Here is an 18,524-nt window from a genome sequence, read left to right as displayed (position 1 = left end):
TCAAGCCAATTTGCAACCAAATACACACAAACGAAAATCATTATTGAAAAACATCTTTGGTTTCGTCAAATTGACGTTAAAATTCCGAAAAAACAGCTGTCATCTTCATATTCGTTCGGAATGTAAATGAATTAGAGTTGGTTTATAAATTCGAAATGTCAAGCAATGACGTTCGGGACGAAACTTCGAAACGAATGGATCCGTAGTAGGAAACATCCGAAACTTCAATCGAAACTTCGTTTTTCGTTGAATTAGAGTAGACCTCCTGATCATCACGCGATTATAAAAATCAAAGTTTATTATATTGACGACTCCTATAGCCCAGTGGTAAGTGACCCTGCCTACTGAGCTAGAGGTTCGAATCCCGGTGGGTGCAATCATTTATATGATGAATATGAATTTTTGTTTCCGAGTAATGGATGTTAAATTTGTATTTATCTATGTTTAAGAAAGTATATTGTATTAAATATATCGTTGTCTTGTAAGTACCCATAGACAAGGCTATGCCTAGTTTGGGACAAGATAATTTGTGTGCGAGTGTATCAATATTATTATTATTTTATTTATAATAATAATTCAAATTATTTTTAATTAAATTTTTGATTTTTTGTAACTTTAAAAGTAATTATAAAAATATAATAAACTTTAATTAACTTTAACCACGTCATCTTTTTAAGTGTATAAGAAGGGCTGCACGGAGACAATCTTTAGATTTATTATTTAAACTTTAATGTAATCATTTAAGATAACAGAAATTGGAAAAATGTAGACTCTAGATATGGCCAATGCAGGAGTTAAATTGTTATGAAGTTATGTTACCGCAATTATCACGGGGAGTGTTCCGAAGAGCTGTCCACCACCTTCGCACGACACGCCACCAGTAAGGATATCATCCCCACCATCTGGATGTGTGGCGGTCCTCCACAGTGCGGTTTTCAAGGAGCTTTCTTCCTCGTACTACTGTGGAATGAGCTTCCTTGTGCGGTGTTTCCGGGGCGATACGACATGGGTACCTTCTAAAAAGCGCGTTCACCTTCCTTAAAGGCCGGCAACGCTCTTGTGATTCCTCTGATGTTGCAAGAGAATGTGGGCGGCGGTGATCACTTAACACCAGGTGACGTACGCTCGTTTGTCCTCCTATTCCATAAAAAAAAATTTAACTCCAAATCAAAAAATTGTACCCAATAATCCATATTATCTACATAAAAGATGACATTCTAATAAGAAGTGAATCTTTTATTTATATTTTTTTTTTTTTTTTTTTTTTTTATATATTTATTAATAAAAAACAAATTTTACATTGAAATTTTACATTTTAATAAAAGAAAAAATAGTTCACAATCACTTAGCTATACATTATAATTATACAAATAAAAGTAAAAGTACTTGATACAATTAATAGTTAAGCACGATAAGTTGATCGGTGGTCAGTCAAGTCTTAAAAAGTATTTTTTTAAATTCTGTTTAAAATTAGTCTCAGTCAACGAGTCGGTCAAGTCACGTGGCAGTTTATTAATCAGTCTAGGTACTATGTAAGCTGTTGTTCTTTCACCGAACGCATTGGATGCCCGAGGCATGTGCAGCCGGTTTAGACTAACAGCGCGCGTATACACGGGGTGATCTATGGCTGTTTTTAATTTATTATTAAAATAATTTTCTTTTAGTATTGCATATTCAATTTGCTTAAATATTGACAACACTTGACAATGCTTAAATAGCCCGCTTTCGTTACCCTGAAATTTACGTTTAATTTGATTTGATACTATTTTTTTAATAATTTGAATTTGAATTTTATTAATTTTGTCAAGGTACGAATTGTAAGTACGACCGTAACTGCTCAGTCCATACTGAACGTACGATTCGGCTAACGCGTTATAGAGCATTATTTTGACTTTATAGGGTATGCGATTTTTAAGAATTGAGATACTTGCAAGGAATTGTCTAAGTTTGTTGCATACATAGTCCACATGATTACTCCATTTAAATTTATCATCTATTATTAACCCAAGATATGTGTGAGATCTAACTATTTCCAAGGGTGTGCATTTACATGAGTGATAGTTTTTATGTAGGCAGACATGTTCGTGAGCTGTTATGTTTTTGATTGGTAATTTCTTAATAAACGGTGATTTTATCAATAAGAGCTTAGTTTTATTTGGATTAAGAACAAGGCCTACATCATGACACCACCGGGTAAGGCTATTGAGGTCCTGTTGCATAAAATCACAAGCCTTTATTGGATCTTTGTCCGCGATTACGAGACAAGTGTCGTCCGCAAACTGGAAACAAGTGCAGTTTTTTATACAATCTTTGATGTTATTGACGTATGAAAGAAAGTGAAGCGGCCCTAATACTGAACCTTGAGCGGTGCCCTTTCTCACCATGACTGGCTTACTCAACGTGTTGTCTATTTTCACTTTGTATGTCCGATTTTTTAGATAGTCACTGCACCATTCCAGTAATGGACCACGGACTCCACAAAAGTCTTACTCCTGAATAAGTTGATTATGCAACAAAGTATCAAAGGCGCGAGAGAAGTCTATAAATAATACTAAAACGTGTTTTTTAAGATCTAAGTGGCTATTCACTTCGTCAGTAAATTTTGATAAAAGGATTGAAGTACTCTTACCAGCCTGGAATCCAAATTGATTTTGTTGTAGTACTTCATGTTTCCTGTAAAAACCATGTATTTGTTCGCATATAAACTTTTCAACAATTTTATCAATCGATGATAGTATTGTTATGGGTCGATAGTTATCATAATCACTATGTTTACCTTTTTTAAATATAGGCCTCACACAGCCTTCTTTTAATTCATTTGGGTAATGACTTTTGCTTACACTGCAATTTATTAAGTTTGCAATAGCCGTGGAGACATCTCTTCCAATTAATTTAATATCTGATACCTTGATACCATCCAGACCAGGTGCCTTACGTGAATTTAAGTTTTGTATAATTTTATAGACCGAATCGCTTGAAGCTTTTTTTAAAAAGATACTGGAATCATTTGGTTGGCGGCAATTATTTTGTTTATAAAGTTTTATGTTGCATGTTGGACTAATATCATTCACTGCATTATCAAAGCTTTTCGCAAAGTTATCTGCAATGATTTCAGTATGCAACCCTTGCGCATTGAATGCCTTAAGAATTGCTAAATCAATAGATGATGACACACGACCTAACATTAGGTTTATTATTTGGTACATTTTTTTTTGTATTTCTAAAGTTATTACTAATTTCTTTTAGGTAATATGAATTTTTTTTAGCTTCTAAAACCTTGTTTATCTTGTTACGAACTTTATTATATTCTAATCTTAATTTAGGATCGTAATCATTATTTTTCCATTTGCGAAAGAGTTTCTCACGCTTTTTACAAAGTTCATTGATATTATTATCGATCCAAGGCAGCTTACATTTATTTTTACCATTATCTAAACCTATCCTTTTTTTCACAGTACTTGTAGCCGCATTGTTAGCATTATGAAAGGATCGACAAATAAAATTATAAATATCATACGGGGATTTCATGTCGTTTCTCACAGACCATTTAACGTTTTTTAGTTCCCGAAAAAGAATGTCATAGTTAATTTTTTGTTTGATATCACCCCGTGTACGCTCGGGCTGTGCATCGCCAATGCAAGCGAAGACAAGGCCTCGATGGTCCGCCAGTACAATATCTAACGCCGCCGAGTACGGATTTAATGTGGGGAAGCGTGCAAAAATGTGGTCGATACAAGATTTGGTTACATAGTTTTGTTTCATTTCAATTCTCGTATAATCGGATATACCACACATTAATCCATGCTCGCTGAGTGTTGCTAGATATGAATCTTTATATGTCGTTGAAGATTTTAGGTCAATGTTTATGTCACCAATGATTAGTAAGTTTAGTTTTGACTCAAATATAGAAAGGTAGTTACCTAGTTCTTTTACAAAATTATTCTTGTTTGTTGATGGTGGGCGATAAACTGCACAAACAACTACATCTTGGCAATCATTTATTTTAAACGACCCTGTTAGACTTTCAAAAGTGCTTGTTTTATGATTGAATTTTGTAAATTTTATGTGATTTCGGATGTATATCATAATGCCGCCTCCCTTTTTATTTTTCCGTAGTTGTGAGTACATGTTAAAGCCAGGAAGGTTAAACAAATGGCAAATTTTATTCGAGATACCACATTCGGTCAACACTATTAAATCAATTGGAAAAGTACATTTATGAATAGTTTGTTCTAATTTACTGAAATTTTTAATTAAAGACCTGATATTAAAATGTAGACATGATAGTTTTAAAGTATTTTTAGGCGGTATATGTTGTAAAAAATTATTAAGTGTGTTACAATCTCGTATTTCTTTTATATGTGTATCCATATTATATATTTATATAAATTCAAACTTATACAGGCGAGAATTTAATGAGCTTTTTTATCAAATGTAAGGAAAAAAGAAACAAAAACTGTACCTAATAGCTTATTGAGGGGTAGATCCTTTCAGTTTCTTTTCAAAATTAGATGAGGTCGAACACTGCTTTTCAAGGAGGTTTATGTCTTGCACTGAACGAATATAATATATTTTACTATCACTACACTTTCTAACACACACTTTACCATCTTTGCACCATATATACTGAAAGGATTCTTTAAGTTGGGTTTTCGCTTTGAATAATAGTGACTTAAGGTGCTTAGTTAGCGCATCCCGTACATAGACACGATTTTCAACGCTTTCTTTCGGGACGCCCTGTACTATGTGTCCAACAGTGAGTAATTTCTCCCTTCCAGCATCAATCCATTTTTTTCGGCATACATTCGACTTTAATTCCAGTAGGATAACTCCTGGTCTAGACTTTGAACCCGGTAGACGTTGTGAAGACTGGACATCAGCTGGGTCAACGTTCAATTTGGAAGCCACAGTTTCCACCACTTTGCCTATGCTGCTCGGAGGAATTTCGGGGAGCCCAGCTATTTCCAAAGATGATGAAAGAGATTTTTGTTCAAAATCCTTAATCTCTTGCTCCAGTACCGATATTCTTAATTGCATATTTTTATTGGAATTTTGAAGGTCAAGGTTTTTGTTTTGTAGGTCTTTGATAAGGGTATCTTGCTTTTTCATAGATTGCTGCATTGTGCTCATTTGTTCACTTAGGTACTCCAGTGACGACTCAAGATTAACAAGTTCTTCTCGAAATGCTTTTTTCACCTCGCGACCAATGTCCTCTATTAATTTTTTCGTATTAATAGTTTGAACATTCGCGATGGATTCCGAATCAGATTCATCGTCATCACCGCTGTTATCTGGAATAATGAAAGACGACCGGCGAGAAATTTGTTTTAAACAATCTTCACAGCACCATTCAATTCCAGGGGAATGACGAAGGGTTTTCAGTTGCTTGTTGGAAAGCTTGGAACACTCGGGATCAGCATGTACAATCTTGTCACATCTACTGCATTCCAGGCCTGGCACTTTTTTGGTGATATTTTTTTTGCATTTTAAGCACTTCTTAACAACCATAGTGGGTAGTTTTAAATAAACGTAAAAAACCGATTACACACTTACAACTGACCAAACGCTACCGCGTTACGCTGCAGACTATATGAAGTGCATTGTTATAAAATACGATGTTATTGGTTATATTTAAACTCGTCTTTAACAACAAACTTCATTCAGCTTCCTGACAATGTGAATAAACCTACCTATTATAATATCAATCAAATAATTAGGACACACATATATAAAATAATTGAAGGCATTGTCAGCAGACCCCTCTCAATTCATTCTTGACATAAAAAGATGACGATAAAATCATATCATTGTTCAAGTTCTGGGACATAACACTAACCCACATTCATTTCTTTGAAGCGAAGTCTTTACCTACGGGTTTAATAAGACGTGGGCGTTTAAAACAGTCACAATTACTTTTTTACTGTATAATTCCGTGAGCGCATGCAAAAAGCAGTTGTTGAGTGAGTGGCCAGATGTGAGCCGGCTGATTGCAGATGTTTATCTTAAAAGCCTTTGTGAGTTATGATTTAGCAGTAAATAGTATAATAGTTTCGTTGATTTACTACATAAATATGTTATCAAAGTTGTGGAAAGTTATATTAAAGTTGTACAGGTCACACAATTATCTGGCCCCATTGTAGGCTATAGACTGTACTACTGATGCAAGTTAACGATTTAAGTCAAAGTCAAACTCAAAAATATTTTATTAACATAAACTCAAAAGATTTCTCGTCAATGACAATCACAAAGAATTCAATTCAGATAAATACATATTAATTACACAAACGTTTTAACATATACATATTTTTAAAATAATGCAATCCATTAAAACAATACAAGGCTGAACCATAAAATCCATAAAAACACAACTATAATACTATTCAATTCCATATTCTAATATCGTTTACGTTATCTTCAATACTGTGATAAGCCTTCGACATAAATCTGCGTTTAATAAAAGATTTTAATTTATTTATTGATAATTATGATACACTTTTTGGTAATTTATGGTAAAATTTAATACCATCGCATGCAAAAGAATTGTTAAATTTACAGATCCTAATATCTATTTAATTTAGCACACAGTGCTTACTTAAACAATGTGTCCCGGCATGTAATAATAAAACTTTAGGAGTAGTAACTAGGAACTATTTATTCGATTCAAATGTCACATATAGGGGGTCAATTTCAAAACTCTACCAGTCTGCAGATACTTTTTAATTTTATAATTAAAATTAAAAATTTTATCTTACCAAAATTCACATTAATTTGTAAAACAACGGCAGTTTAAGTTCTACGTCCTGTGAGGGCTTTTGGTCTTATTTTAAAGGCATAGGTGTAGAGTAACAAATAATATAAAAAAAAACACAAATAGGTACGGGAGCCAAATGCAATTTTTAAAACTCTCCCTAAGCTTGGTATTAGTACAATATTTGTGTACCTATTAATAGGTACAATGAGACCTCCTCTGTTTGTGACAGAAAAAGATCTGGCCGACCACACAGTATTCGTACGAAAAAGGTTGTCAAAGCAGTAAGGGAAAGAATTCGAAGTAATCCTGTCCGAAAGCAAAAGATTTTTTCTTTGGTGAGTCGTTTATTTTAGGTTTTTAAAACTTTACTTCTTACTTTCTTAGGACTTGCAGCATATAAGAGACGAACTGGTCATTTCTTAATTCATAAAAAATATGGTGGTAAAATCGAAACAACTACTGAAGCGGTACGCAAAGGGAAGCCACAGAAAAATTTTGTTTACGGATGAGATTTTTTTTACAATTGAGCAGAATTTTAACAAACAAAATGACCGTATTTATGCTCGAAGCTCTAAGGAAGCTTCTCAATTAGTCGACAGAGTGCAACGTGGGCACTATCCGACTTCAGTGATGGTTTGGTGGGGTATTAGCTATGAAGGGCCATACTTTTGTGGAAGAGGTATCAAAACATCGACACAAGTGTATCAAGATACAATTCTTGAGAAGGTAGTGAAGTCCCTTAATAACACCATGTTACATAACCAAGAATGCTCCTTCCAGCAAGACTCGGCGAGTCAACTTCTCCTGAGCATGCCTCGTGTAGAGGCGAAACACGTGTCGAATTGAAGACAAAACTCAGCGGAATCAACACTCAATAAAAATTAAAACATTTGGAAAATTTGGTTAGTTTCGCACAAGAATATTGTGTAGTTACTTGACTTATAACTTAGATATAGCTACGGTTTTACTGCTATTAGAATGATCATAGTATGCCGTTCTCATAACATACACAATGAGATATAGATATACGTAATCGGATTACATTAACACATGCACGCTTGCATTAAGAATATGTAAAGTTAATGCAAATGTGAAAATAATGTAGAGACTAGAAAAGATAATATAATAGAGATTATGTCAGAATATTATTACTCCAACAGCTACCTATTAAAGCCAACAACTCATTTCTAATTACAAATCGATTCAATTAACCCCAGCATTAATTCTTTTTAAAGAATATTAATAAGGTTTACCTTATAAGATTAAAAAATTGACTTTGATGGAATAGACAAATAAGACCTGAAATACAACACAACCTAGTTCATTCCAAAGTTTGAAAATCTAATTGTGGAGGAACGCCACAACTGCAAAAGCTGAGGATGATATTGGACAGTGATAATTCGATTTTTGCGTTTGCTCCGAGGCGGGAAGTACTGTCTAGCTCTGTTGATGACACCATAATATTTCAGTTTCTGCGAAGCCAATTGGGCTTCGAACCTTTCGCTTTAGTAGAGTCCATTATTTAATTATTATAATTATAGTAATTTAACGCTGAAATAGCGAGCGACAACTTACCCAGATAATCCCTTTAGGGGTTTTCGTGGTATATAAATGTAGAAATTTTACTGTATGCTTTGTTTTGAACAATAAATGAAAAAAAAAAATCAAATAGCAATTAGCATCAATAAATGTTATTTGGAAATTGTTTAATCGCTAGATGTAAAGTATACGACGAACCTTGAGTCTGATTCCACTAACGAGAGCGTGTGATATAACACGCCGTAAACAGAGCATGTTAATTAATGTTAGTGTTACTATCGACCATGTTTTAGTAGTTTTATTATCTACAAGATAATAAGTAGTTTATTAAAAAGGTATATTTTATCTTTCATTGATCATTCATGCAAAATAACATATTTATAATAATGCAATCTATTTGCTGTTGTAGAGATAATCATAATCTACTCTAAGTCTTAATTAAGATCTCAGATAATTTATGTGATGAGATCTTAGAAAATGTAAATCTTGATAAATAAAAGAGTAGCAATGAGTTTCTTGCTACTTCTTCTCATTAGCTCAACCCTTTACGAAGTAGCGGTAGATTCAATAAGAAAAAATATTTTTTTAACATTCATAAGTGTCATTTCCGTGACCTATATGAATGAAGTGATTTTGATTTGCATTCGTTTGATGAAATACATCTAGATAGAGCCTCTTGCTGTTAGGCAATGCATGAAAAGAGGCCAGGTTTATTGCTATAGTGTACACGACAAGTGACGTCTTACACTCGCGGTACGTATGTCACATTGTTTTACGGCCGTTCCCAATATTCAGCCTATCTCTTACTTGAGAAGAAATCATAACTATCGTTGACTTTAATGTCCCAATAAACTAATCGATGGAAACTAACCTTATCCGTTGACGACACGCTGTCTGTCAATGGGACGACGTATAGCTTACCAGCGATATAAAGTTTGTATGGAAATTGCAATTCACGCGTCCCAATATAAGGCGATAAGGATGACTTATCGGGTATATTGGGACAGCTTCAGATTATTGACAGCTAATTACTGACAGTAGAAGGTAGTAATTTATCTCTATCTGTAGATAGTAAATTGGGAACGGCCGTTAGTGTATGTGCGTTGTTGAAAATATAGGAGACAGTTTGCCAAGATTATTTCATGTGTTCACAGCTGTCACAGTCTATGTAGACGTATAACAGCCGTTTTCAATAACGTATCTCTAGTTACGGATACATTGCTATCACCGTTTAATGACAAGATCTTATCTATCCACAGTTATGTCCAATATAGTTATAGTCCAATGCTTTAAGTCGATAAGTTATTGAAATGTAAGTAAGCGTTATGTATATTTGTCTACCTCTAGTAAGTTAAACTAAGGATAGATACGTTATTGAAAACGGCCGTAAATGATCTATGTTTAAGATAATTGATAAGCCGATAGAAGAGATTTGTGAATTAAATATATGATATGTTAATTTAGCCTGGATATCGGACGGGACTGTATGCTTTAATAGAACGTACAAGTGTGGAAAGTATGCCATTTCTTAATCCCGGTTTGTTGACTCAAGCCGATGGACAAGCATATGGCACGGTGGAAATGACAATTCCTCACGTGTATTTAATTACGTTTTTAATACATTTGCAAAATAGTAGATTGTTAACCTAGGGTCGAAAGAATCAATTCCCGAGGTATTTAGACGCAGCAAGGGCGGCTATAGTCTGAGTAGGAATTGATTCTTTTACCCGTGTTAAGCACTTTACTTTTCATTTCGAATATGAGGAAAATAAAACTAGTTATTTATCTAAACCATTTATTGATAATATTAGTAGTACATATTTAAAATTAATTGTCAAATTAGAACAATTTATGACGACTTTTTAAATTTTAAATATGGAGCTCACCGCGTAAATGTTGCTGCTTATTCCGCTCAAAGAAGTTTGCGCTAAGTTTACACTGGCTGTTTAGAAAGTCACATGGCCGCAGCTTTTTGTGTAATTAGTTTTTTTTTACATAAAACTCTTCACAGCTGAAAGCAGTTCTATTTTTGAAGTTCATTCCGCCCTTAGGTGGTAAGTAATTTGTACGAGTTTTTCCCTCTCCATGGAGGGAAGCAGCATTTTCCACCCAATAAACAGATTAAAACAACATAATTTATTGGTACTAGAAGCCGAAACACTAGTTTTTAGAATTTTATTTGTTTGTTTTTGCACGCTATTCTACAAACGGTTCAATAGGAAGCATTTTTAACTGATGTAATCCCTTATCATTATGACGTGTTTGTTTCATTCTAATTGATTCGCAGATAAAAAAGTTAAGATAATTAAATCTAATTTAACCATCTATTTAGATTATTATTATTTTATTCATCAATGGAATATAATAGTCTTTTATCCAAAGGAAAACCACACTCTTAAGTAACACAAATTCATTCTTAGGTTCTCTTTTACTATACGAGACAGAGTATACAGATAATAATGTACAAAACAGTATACAAAGAAACAGCGCAATAAAAAAATTTTAACAAAAAAACAACCGACTTCAAAAACACTATTCCAAAACAATAGATATAATGTGCACTAAAAAGTATAAAAATAATTGCGTATTTTATACAATCTAATTAATTAATCTAATTCTAGTTACGATTATTGTTCATTTTGGAATCGGTGTCCTTCCGCCGCGACTCGCTCTCGCCTCCTCACGACTCAAGCACATCTCACCTATAACTACATATGTGTGTATTTACAAACCTATCTTGGATGACACCGACTTTGAAGATGATTTTTAGTGAATTTGAAGTACACTAACTAAGAAGTAACAAACCTATCTTGGAGGACACCGACTTCAAAAATTACAATAATCGTAACTAGAATAAGATTAATTAATTAGATTGTATAAAAAGCGGAACGTAATTATTTTTATACTTTTAGTGCACATTATATCCTTTGTTTTGGAAGAGTGTTTTTGAAGTCGGTTATTTTTTGTTATTTTTTTTTTTAATTTATGATTTTTAGTGAATTTGAAGTACACTAACTAACAATTTGTCTAAATATATGTAGATATACTAAATTTTTCAATGCAGCAATGAACGTAAGTGCTTTTGCAATTTGATTACAGACAATTAGAAATACTGCCACAGATAGCAAGCACCCTTACTGTAAGTCGTTAACGAGTCCCATTGATCATCATATACGACTACGAAATTTACTTGACCATAACTATGTTACGGTAGATGACTTAAATATCCGGATAGCATAAAAAAGATTCGGCCGAGTATCGTTAATATGCTCCTAAGAATTGAAGAGTTCTGTTACTTTGTCATGGATTCCATAATCAGAACCTCACCAAACTATCTTTGAAGTATATCCTGTCCAATTAAAAAAGAATCATCGAAATCGGTTGGCACGATATTGAGCTATTCGTAAATTTATAAATTGAAGACTTTTATGGTTTTCTCATGGATGCCAATGTCAGATCTGGACCAAATTACAACGGGACTACACGGGAAGCACCAGCATTCAATTAAAAAAAGAATTATCAAATCGGTTCACCCAGTCGAAAGTCTTGAGGTAACAAACATAAAAGAAAAGAACATACCGACGAATTGAGTACCTCCTCGTTTTCTGTTCAGTTGTAATCAAATGTCTTTGTAATATTATACTGTAACCGTAGCTAGTGAAATTACTGGGCAAATGAGACTTAACATCTTATGTCTCAAGGTGACGAGCGCATTCGTAGTGCCGCTCAGGGTTTCTCAACAATCCTGAGCGGCACTGAATTGTAATGGGCAGGGCGTATTAATTACCATCTGCTGAACGTCTATTATTATTTAACAATCAAAGTAATTTCCATTATCACATATATATTTAACCATTAAAGACTAATAGAGCTAAGCTTACCTCTCACCGGTAAACAAACTGTTAGCTATTCGACACAAATAATCAAGTTTTAGATAAAACTAAATCCTTGAGCCAAAACGGAACCAGTGTTAATTCGCCTTTCAATAACTTTACACTATGTTTAGAATGGAAGCCTTCATTGTTATTAAATTCCATCGTCCTTGATAAACGTGCTTCTTAACCGAACGACATTTAACTCAGCTAGAAATATTTAACTACAACATCTTGCAAGCAGTATTATATTATGTCGGTATGTTGGTCATAATAAAAAATAGTTGAAGCGAAATCTTCATTGACGCGAGCTTCATAATACAAAAATATTTATATATATATATATACTAGCATAAAGGTCACCTGATGTTAAGTGATCACCGCCGACAACATTTTCTAATAACATTTGAGGAATTACAGGACAATTTTCGTCCTTTTAGAAAGTTAGATGCCCTCTTTTTGAATGTACTCTTTATGACGTATCGATCTGGAAAACCGCACTGTAGATGAACGCCACAGCTCCACACAGATGGTTGGAATGATATTGGTTTTTTTGTACAGTGTCATGCGAAGATGGAATTCGGCTGCAGGAATCAGGTCAAAAAGCTCTTCGGAACACTCCCCGTGATGAATGCGGTAGAAAACACACAATTAGGCGACGTCTCTAAGCAATGGCAAATGATCCAGGGTCCCTGATTATTCGTCAAGGTACGCCATACCAGAGATGACAGCAATGCACCACATGTGGCCGGATCTGCGATTTGTAGAGCGCTAGTATGTGGGCCGGCTTGATTGATGTACTGCCTTGCTCTATTTATGACGTCCAGGTTCTTCGGATAAAGTTTGGCTTTGCCTTTCAGATGACCGCGGAGTATTCCGATATTAGGCGAGGCTTTAAGGGAAGTATTGTCGAAGTGCTGTGATACGACAAATGGTTTTTTTTGTGTAAATATATTCATTATGTTTCAATCCAAGACGGAGCTATATTTCTCATAGAAATCATATTTTTTTTTATGGAATAGGAGGACAAAAGAGCGTACGGGTCACCTGGTGTTAAGTGATCACCGCCGCCAACATTCTCTTGCAACACCAGAGGAATCACAAGAGCGTTGCCGGCCTTTAAGGAAGGTGTACGCGGCTTTTTTGAAGGTACCCATGTCGCATCGTCCCGGAAACACCGCACAAGGAAGCTCATTTCATAGCGTTGTAGTACGAGGAAGAAAGCTCCTCATAAATTGTCATATCTTAAATTCCTCTCGAATTCATTGCATGGTAACGTGATTGTGAAATATTTATCTACCTTCTAACGTGATACATATCTTTTCATATGAAATCGTACCGTGTAATGCATATATGCGTTTATCAAAGGAACTATATAGAGGATGATTTTTACAAATATGTTAATATATACTCTGTTTAAAACAGAGACCAGATAAGAGTACAAGTACAAAAATTACTGCAGTCTGTAGTACAGACTAAACAAATACCTACATAAAAACCACAGGACTCAATTAGTCCCGCAGATTCTACATTTAGCTTATGTGGCGAGATGAAATAGCTTGTCACATCCTGAGCGTAGTGCGCACCTTAATAAAAAGAACTGGAGTCTGGGTAGTCATGAAAATCCAACGGAAATTATAAAGGTCTTTTCGCTATTTTGAAAATGCTCTTCAGTTTATGCCAGTTAAGCCCAGTGTAAGTTACATAAGGTCACACAAAACCTTCGAATTTCTTCGCTTGTGTGTGTAGATTTTCTTCCTTTTCTTCACCGATAGAGTTTCGAAAGTGCATGTGAATTCGGAATTTTAATAACATGGGCAAATGAGACTCAACATCTGTCTGAAGGTGACGAGCGCAATTGTAGTGCCGCTCAGAATTTTTGTACTTTTCAAGAATCCTGAGTGGCACTGCATTATAATGGGCAGGGCGTATTAATTACCATCAGCTGAACGTCCTGCTCGCCTCATCCCTCATTTTCATAAAAAAAATAGTCTCGGCATATTTTTCGAGACTATTAAAATTTCGTCTCGGCATCTTCTCATCTCAGGCTCCTTTTTGAAAAACGCCGTATTCGCTGCAATAAGTCAGCAAGGAAGAAGGTCTGGCTTACTTACTATGGTGTTATATCCTGTGCAAATATAACTATGTCACTTTTTTTCCCTTAAAATTTTCTTGGTATCCTGTTAATTTTGATGTTTTGCACAAAACTGCTTGTAATTATGGCAGTGCTTGACGGTGTTCATCGAATTAACAATTTCATTCGGTTGCATAGCATATAGAAGAGTATTATGAAATTTTGGTATACTCGGAAATATATATGGGCGCAAATCCCCTCCTACCGTAAATTTTTTGCAACTATTGATATTTATGTTTTAGTTTATCGTTAAAATTGATATATTATTATAGATATATCTGAAATATATAAGATTTAAATACAAATAGCTATTTGTAAACATAAAACTGTTAGTTATTAAGGTCTAACTAATTTAACAGACACTGTTTTGACTGTTTGAATGGTTTGAAGATGTTTGATGTTTCATTTATTGTTAAAGTACTTAATAGAATGTGTTAATGTTCAAATTAATTTGTATTAGAATTAATATCGTTATTCTGTATCAAACTTTATTGTTTTATACAATAAGTCTTTCTTAATTGTATTTCGAAACTTGCTTGCAGAGCCATTTTCTTACTTCGTAATGTTTGTTCAAATTAAATGACCAAACTATTATATAAATCATTTAAAGTTATATAAATTCACTAACACATTTATTGAGCTGTATTTAGGAATTATTTTACAATACCTAATTTTATTTGTGTTTTAAAAGAAGTTGTACCTACTCTGTTTCATCTATTGTACGGAAGCTATAAAAGCGGTTGTTATATGTAAAGACGGTTCATATCTATACTAGCAGTTGTGCTTCAATAAACTGAGAAATTCTTAGTGTTGTATTTCTTCATGATGGACAATTGTCCATCATGAAGAAATCTCATTTCATTCAAGGAAACCCTGGTTTAACGCCGACATATATATGATGTAAGGTAGCAAGTATTTGACATTTATAAAGCAATTATTTAAATAATTTAATTGAATGTAATGCTGATATTATAGTCAATGCATACAATAATTAAACAAAGATTAGCAAGCCGTCATCCACAGTAGAAGATCTTAAGCCGATTGCAATTTTAAATTACAAAGTAATAACATAGTATTAATAATACTGCTTCTGACGAGAACACAAAGGTTTGGGAATTAGCATCGCTGTTGTAACGAACACATGCCTTTGTGAATCATAATTACATAGCATTGTGAATTACTGAAGAGATTAGAATTTGTGGCTATTGTTATGGATATGACTTTAACCAACTTCAAACTAGGAGCTTCTCGATTGTAATGAATATTTTTTGTATGTTTGTTACCTGATAATTCCGCCGTTCAAGGACCGATTTGAATATTTTTACGTTTAAAAGAATGTTTATCTCAAAAATTGGTTCTATGTAAAATTTTATCTGATTTAATCATCTCTTAATGAGGGTAATCCTCAAATTTTATAGGTACATATACAGCGCTTTAGCTTACTTAATGCCCATGTTAAATTGTAACGAAATCAATTGGGTAGTTTTTTTGGGATTAGAAAGAGTTATAGAATATACTTGAATATATAACAGTTTTTATAATTTATGTTTTGCCAAATGAAATAAAATTAAAGAAGATACAAAAACTCAAAAAGTGTTTTTCCTCCGCTTAATGCTGTAGCATATTAACACACAAACTATAAATTATACTCTCTGAAAAAAGTAATTTGACAGCTGACAGTACGCTGAGCTTGGGCTAAGGCAAAAATGAATATGCACGTTTCATTACACGGTAGGTACATTCTTGATTATTTGACAAAAAAAATTAGCTGACATATGATATACTGACATCAATCCAAATAGGTACTTTATTTAATACAATATAATATTATTGACACACTTTTTACACAAATTATCTTGCCCCAAGTTAAGCATATATAGCCTGTGTTATGGGTTACAAGACAATGATATATTTAATACAATATACTTACTTAAACATACATTAATTCATATAAACATACATAAATAAATATAAACATCCATGACTCGGAAACAAACATCCATATTCATCACATAAATGCTTGCACCTACCGGGATTCGAACCCAGGACCTCTAGCTTAGTAGATAACTAATAATAATAATATATTGACACACTTTTTACACAAATTATCTTGCCACAAGTTAAGAATATAGCCTGTGTTATGGATTACAAGACAATGATATATTTAATACAATATACTTACTTAAACATACATATATTCATATAAACATACATAAATAAATATAAACATCCATGACTCGGAAACAAACATATACATCACATAAATGCTTCTCTCTCGGACCTCTAGCTTAGTAGATAACTAATATGTAACTATTTTCAGTATATCATATAGTTAAAGGATCATTAACATTTATTTAAATCTAAACCCCAGATACAATTGGCATCACTGATTCTCGTATTATGCGGGTGTTGTAGAACGTTGAACAACATTGCTTGTGATGATGCTAGGACCTTTTTTGTTCGGCTTATAAGTTACTTTTGATGTTGACTGTACTTACTATACTATTTTTAAATGAAAATTATGTTTGTGACGGCCATAGTAATATAACTGATGAGTAGCGTCGCTTAAATGTTGGAGCAAGTATATCCGTTAACAAACTCCTTAAATTAATAAATAGGTTTGGTTTCAATAAAATATACAACTAATAGGAAAACAAATTTATTGTATACCTATTGACATTCTCTTTAAATAATAAAATATTCAAAATTCATTATCTACATTATTTACAAAGCGGCTATAAAAATAAATCTGCGTCTAATCGAGTGTTAAGCCTGTTCTTTTTGTACATTAAAAATAAAATGCAAGATTAAGTTTGTACTAAACATATAAAACAACGCAATCGCGTTTGTTATAATTAATAATAAATAACTATTTAAGATCATTACTTAAACTAAAGTTTTCGAAGTAGCTATAAATAATATAATAAAACGGTTAAATGAATGAATTTATTGAATCATATACTTTTCAATAAAATTTTATCTCTATAAATTTTACCTTCATATTATTATGATGGTACCACATTTAAATTATTTGACATTTATGGTGTAAGTAACAATTGAAAAAAATATATGTAAAGATCTATATTAAGAATCCATAGTCAATTAAAATGATCACAAATTAAATTTAAAAAGAAAATTTATGAACGATGCGCGACTCGAACCCGCTTCTCGCGTTCTGTGCGAGCGCTCTTCCACTAAGCCAAACGTTCGAGTAACGTGAAGTTCATGAATCATGAGTCTTTGTTCTGTTTCTTTGTTTTCCTTCTTTCAGGTTGTGGTTTCATCTACATGATCTACTTTACAGTTGATAACCTGCTCAACCCCAATATTTGCATATTAGGAAATTGAATTGAGATGTTAAAATTGACTCTTTCAAATATAAACAATTGTTTGAATTGAATTTTTAAATTGAATTTGTGTAATTAATCCATCCAGTCAGTCAATCCAATTAGAAGTGAGAGTTATCACTTTAAAAAAATAGCAAATTGTTAATAAAAATGAAATTAATTGGCAGTGCTACAAGAACGATAAAGTATAAAAATAATAAAATAAAATTAAATATAGACAATATTTATAATATTCAAACTAATAATAATGTTATAAAGAAAATGAATAAAACGTAATATAATAATAAATTAAGAAAAAATCATTCTAAATTATTTATTTAAATGTATGAACACGTATAAAACAAAGTTAAAATATAACTATGTTTAGTTTTGTAGGTAATTGGTGATAATTTAGATATATTTTATAAGTGTATAATAACTAGCCAAAATTTTCGAAATGATGTATAAAGTAAGGCAACCGTCTCGTTCTGTTGACTTGTTCACACGCCGACATTATCGACTTGGTGAGTGGCCGGGGTCCACATGAAAACACTCCAATTTTCGATACCTGCAGTAATAAGTAGTAATTAGACCATTTAATTGCAACAAAAAGTACTTATATGTATATTTATTATTGTTGCTTATAAAAATGCTTATAAGTATGTTTACAATCATTGCTTATTACAATGCTTATAAGTATATCGATTTATAATTATTGCTTATAAGAATCTAATAATTATATTAACAAATATAATATCATAAAAATGCTTATAAGTGTATTTACTATTATTGCTGTTAAAATCATTATAAGTATATTTACAATTATTGCTTATAAAAATGCTTATAAGTATTTTGCTTAGAGATAATACAACACAAAATACAACGAATGGCAGTGGACTTTC

The 18,524-nt window shown here is 32.8% G+C and overlaps 1 protein-coding gene across 3 annotated transcripts in view; it reads right to left on the bottom strand.

Annotated features, from left to right (window-relative positions):
- Positions 1 to 16,939: 16,939 nt before the first annotated feature.
- LOC126975823 (dual oxidase) overlaps positions 16,940 to 18,524 on the bottom strand; it is a 93,677-nt gene continuing 92,092 nt past the window's right edge. For all 3 annotated transcript variants that reach the window (XM_050823848.1, XM_050823850.1, XM_050823849.1), the window contains one exon: positions 16,940 to 18,190. In XM_050823848.1, the coding sequence (XP_050679805.1) occupies positions 18,062 to 18,190 (129 nt within the window). In that variant the 3' untranslated portion in view covers positions 16,940 to 18,061. The remainder of the gene's footprint in view (positions 18,191 to 18,524) is intronic.

The sequence above is a fragment of the Leptidea sinapis genome, chromosome 38 (genome assembly GCF_905404315.1).
Source record: "Leptidea sinapis chromosome 38, ilLepSina1.1, whole genome shotgun sequence".
Taxonomy (NCBI): Eukaryota; Metazoa; Arthropoda; class Insecta; order Lepidoptera; family Pieridae; genus Leptidea; species Leptidea sinapis.
The sequence above is the reverse complement of the archived record's forward strand: the minus strand, read 5'-3'. Positions and strand labels throughout refer to the sequence as shown.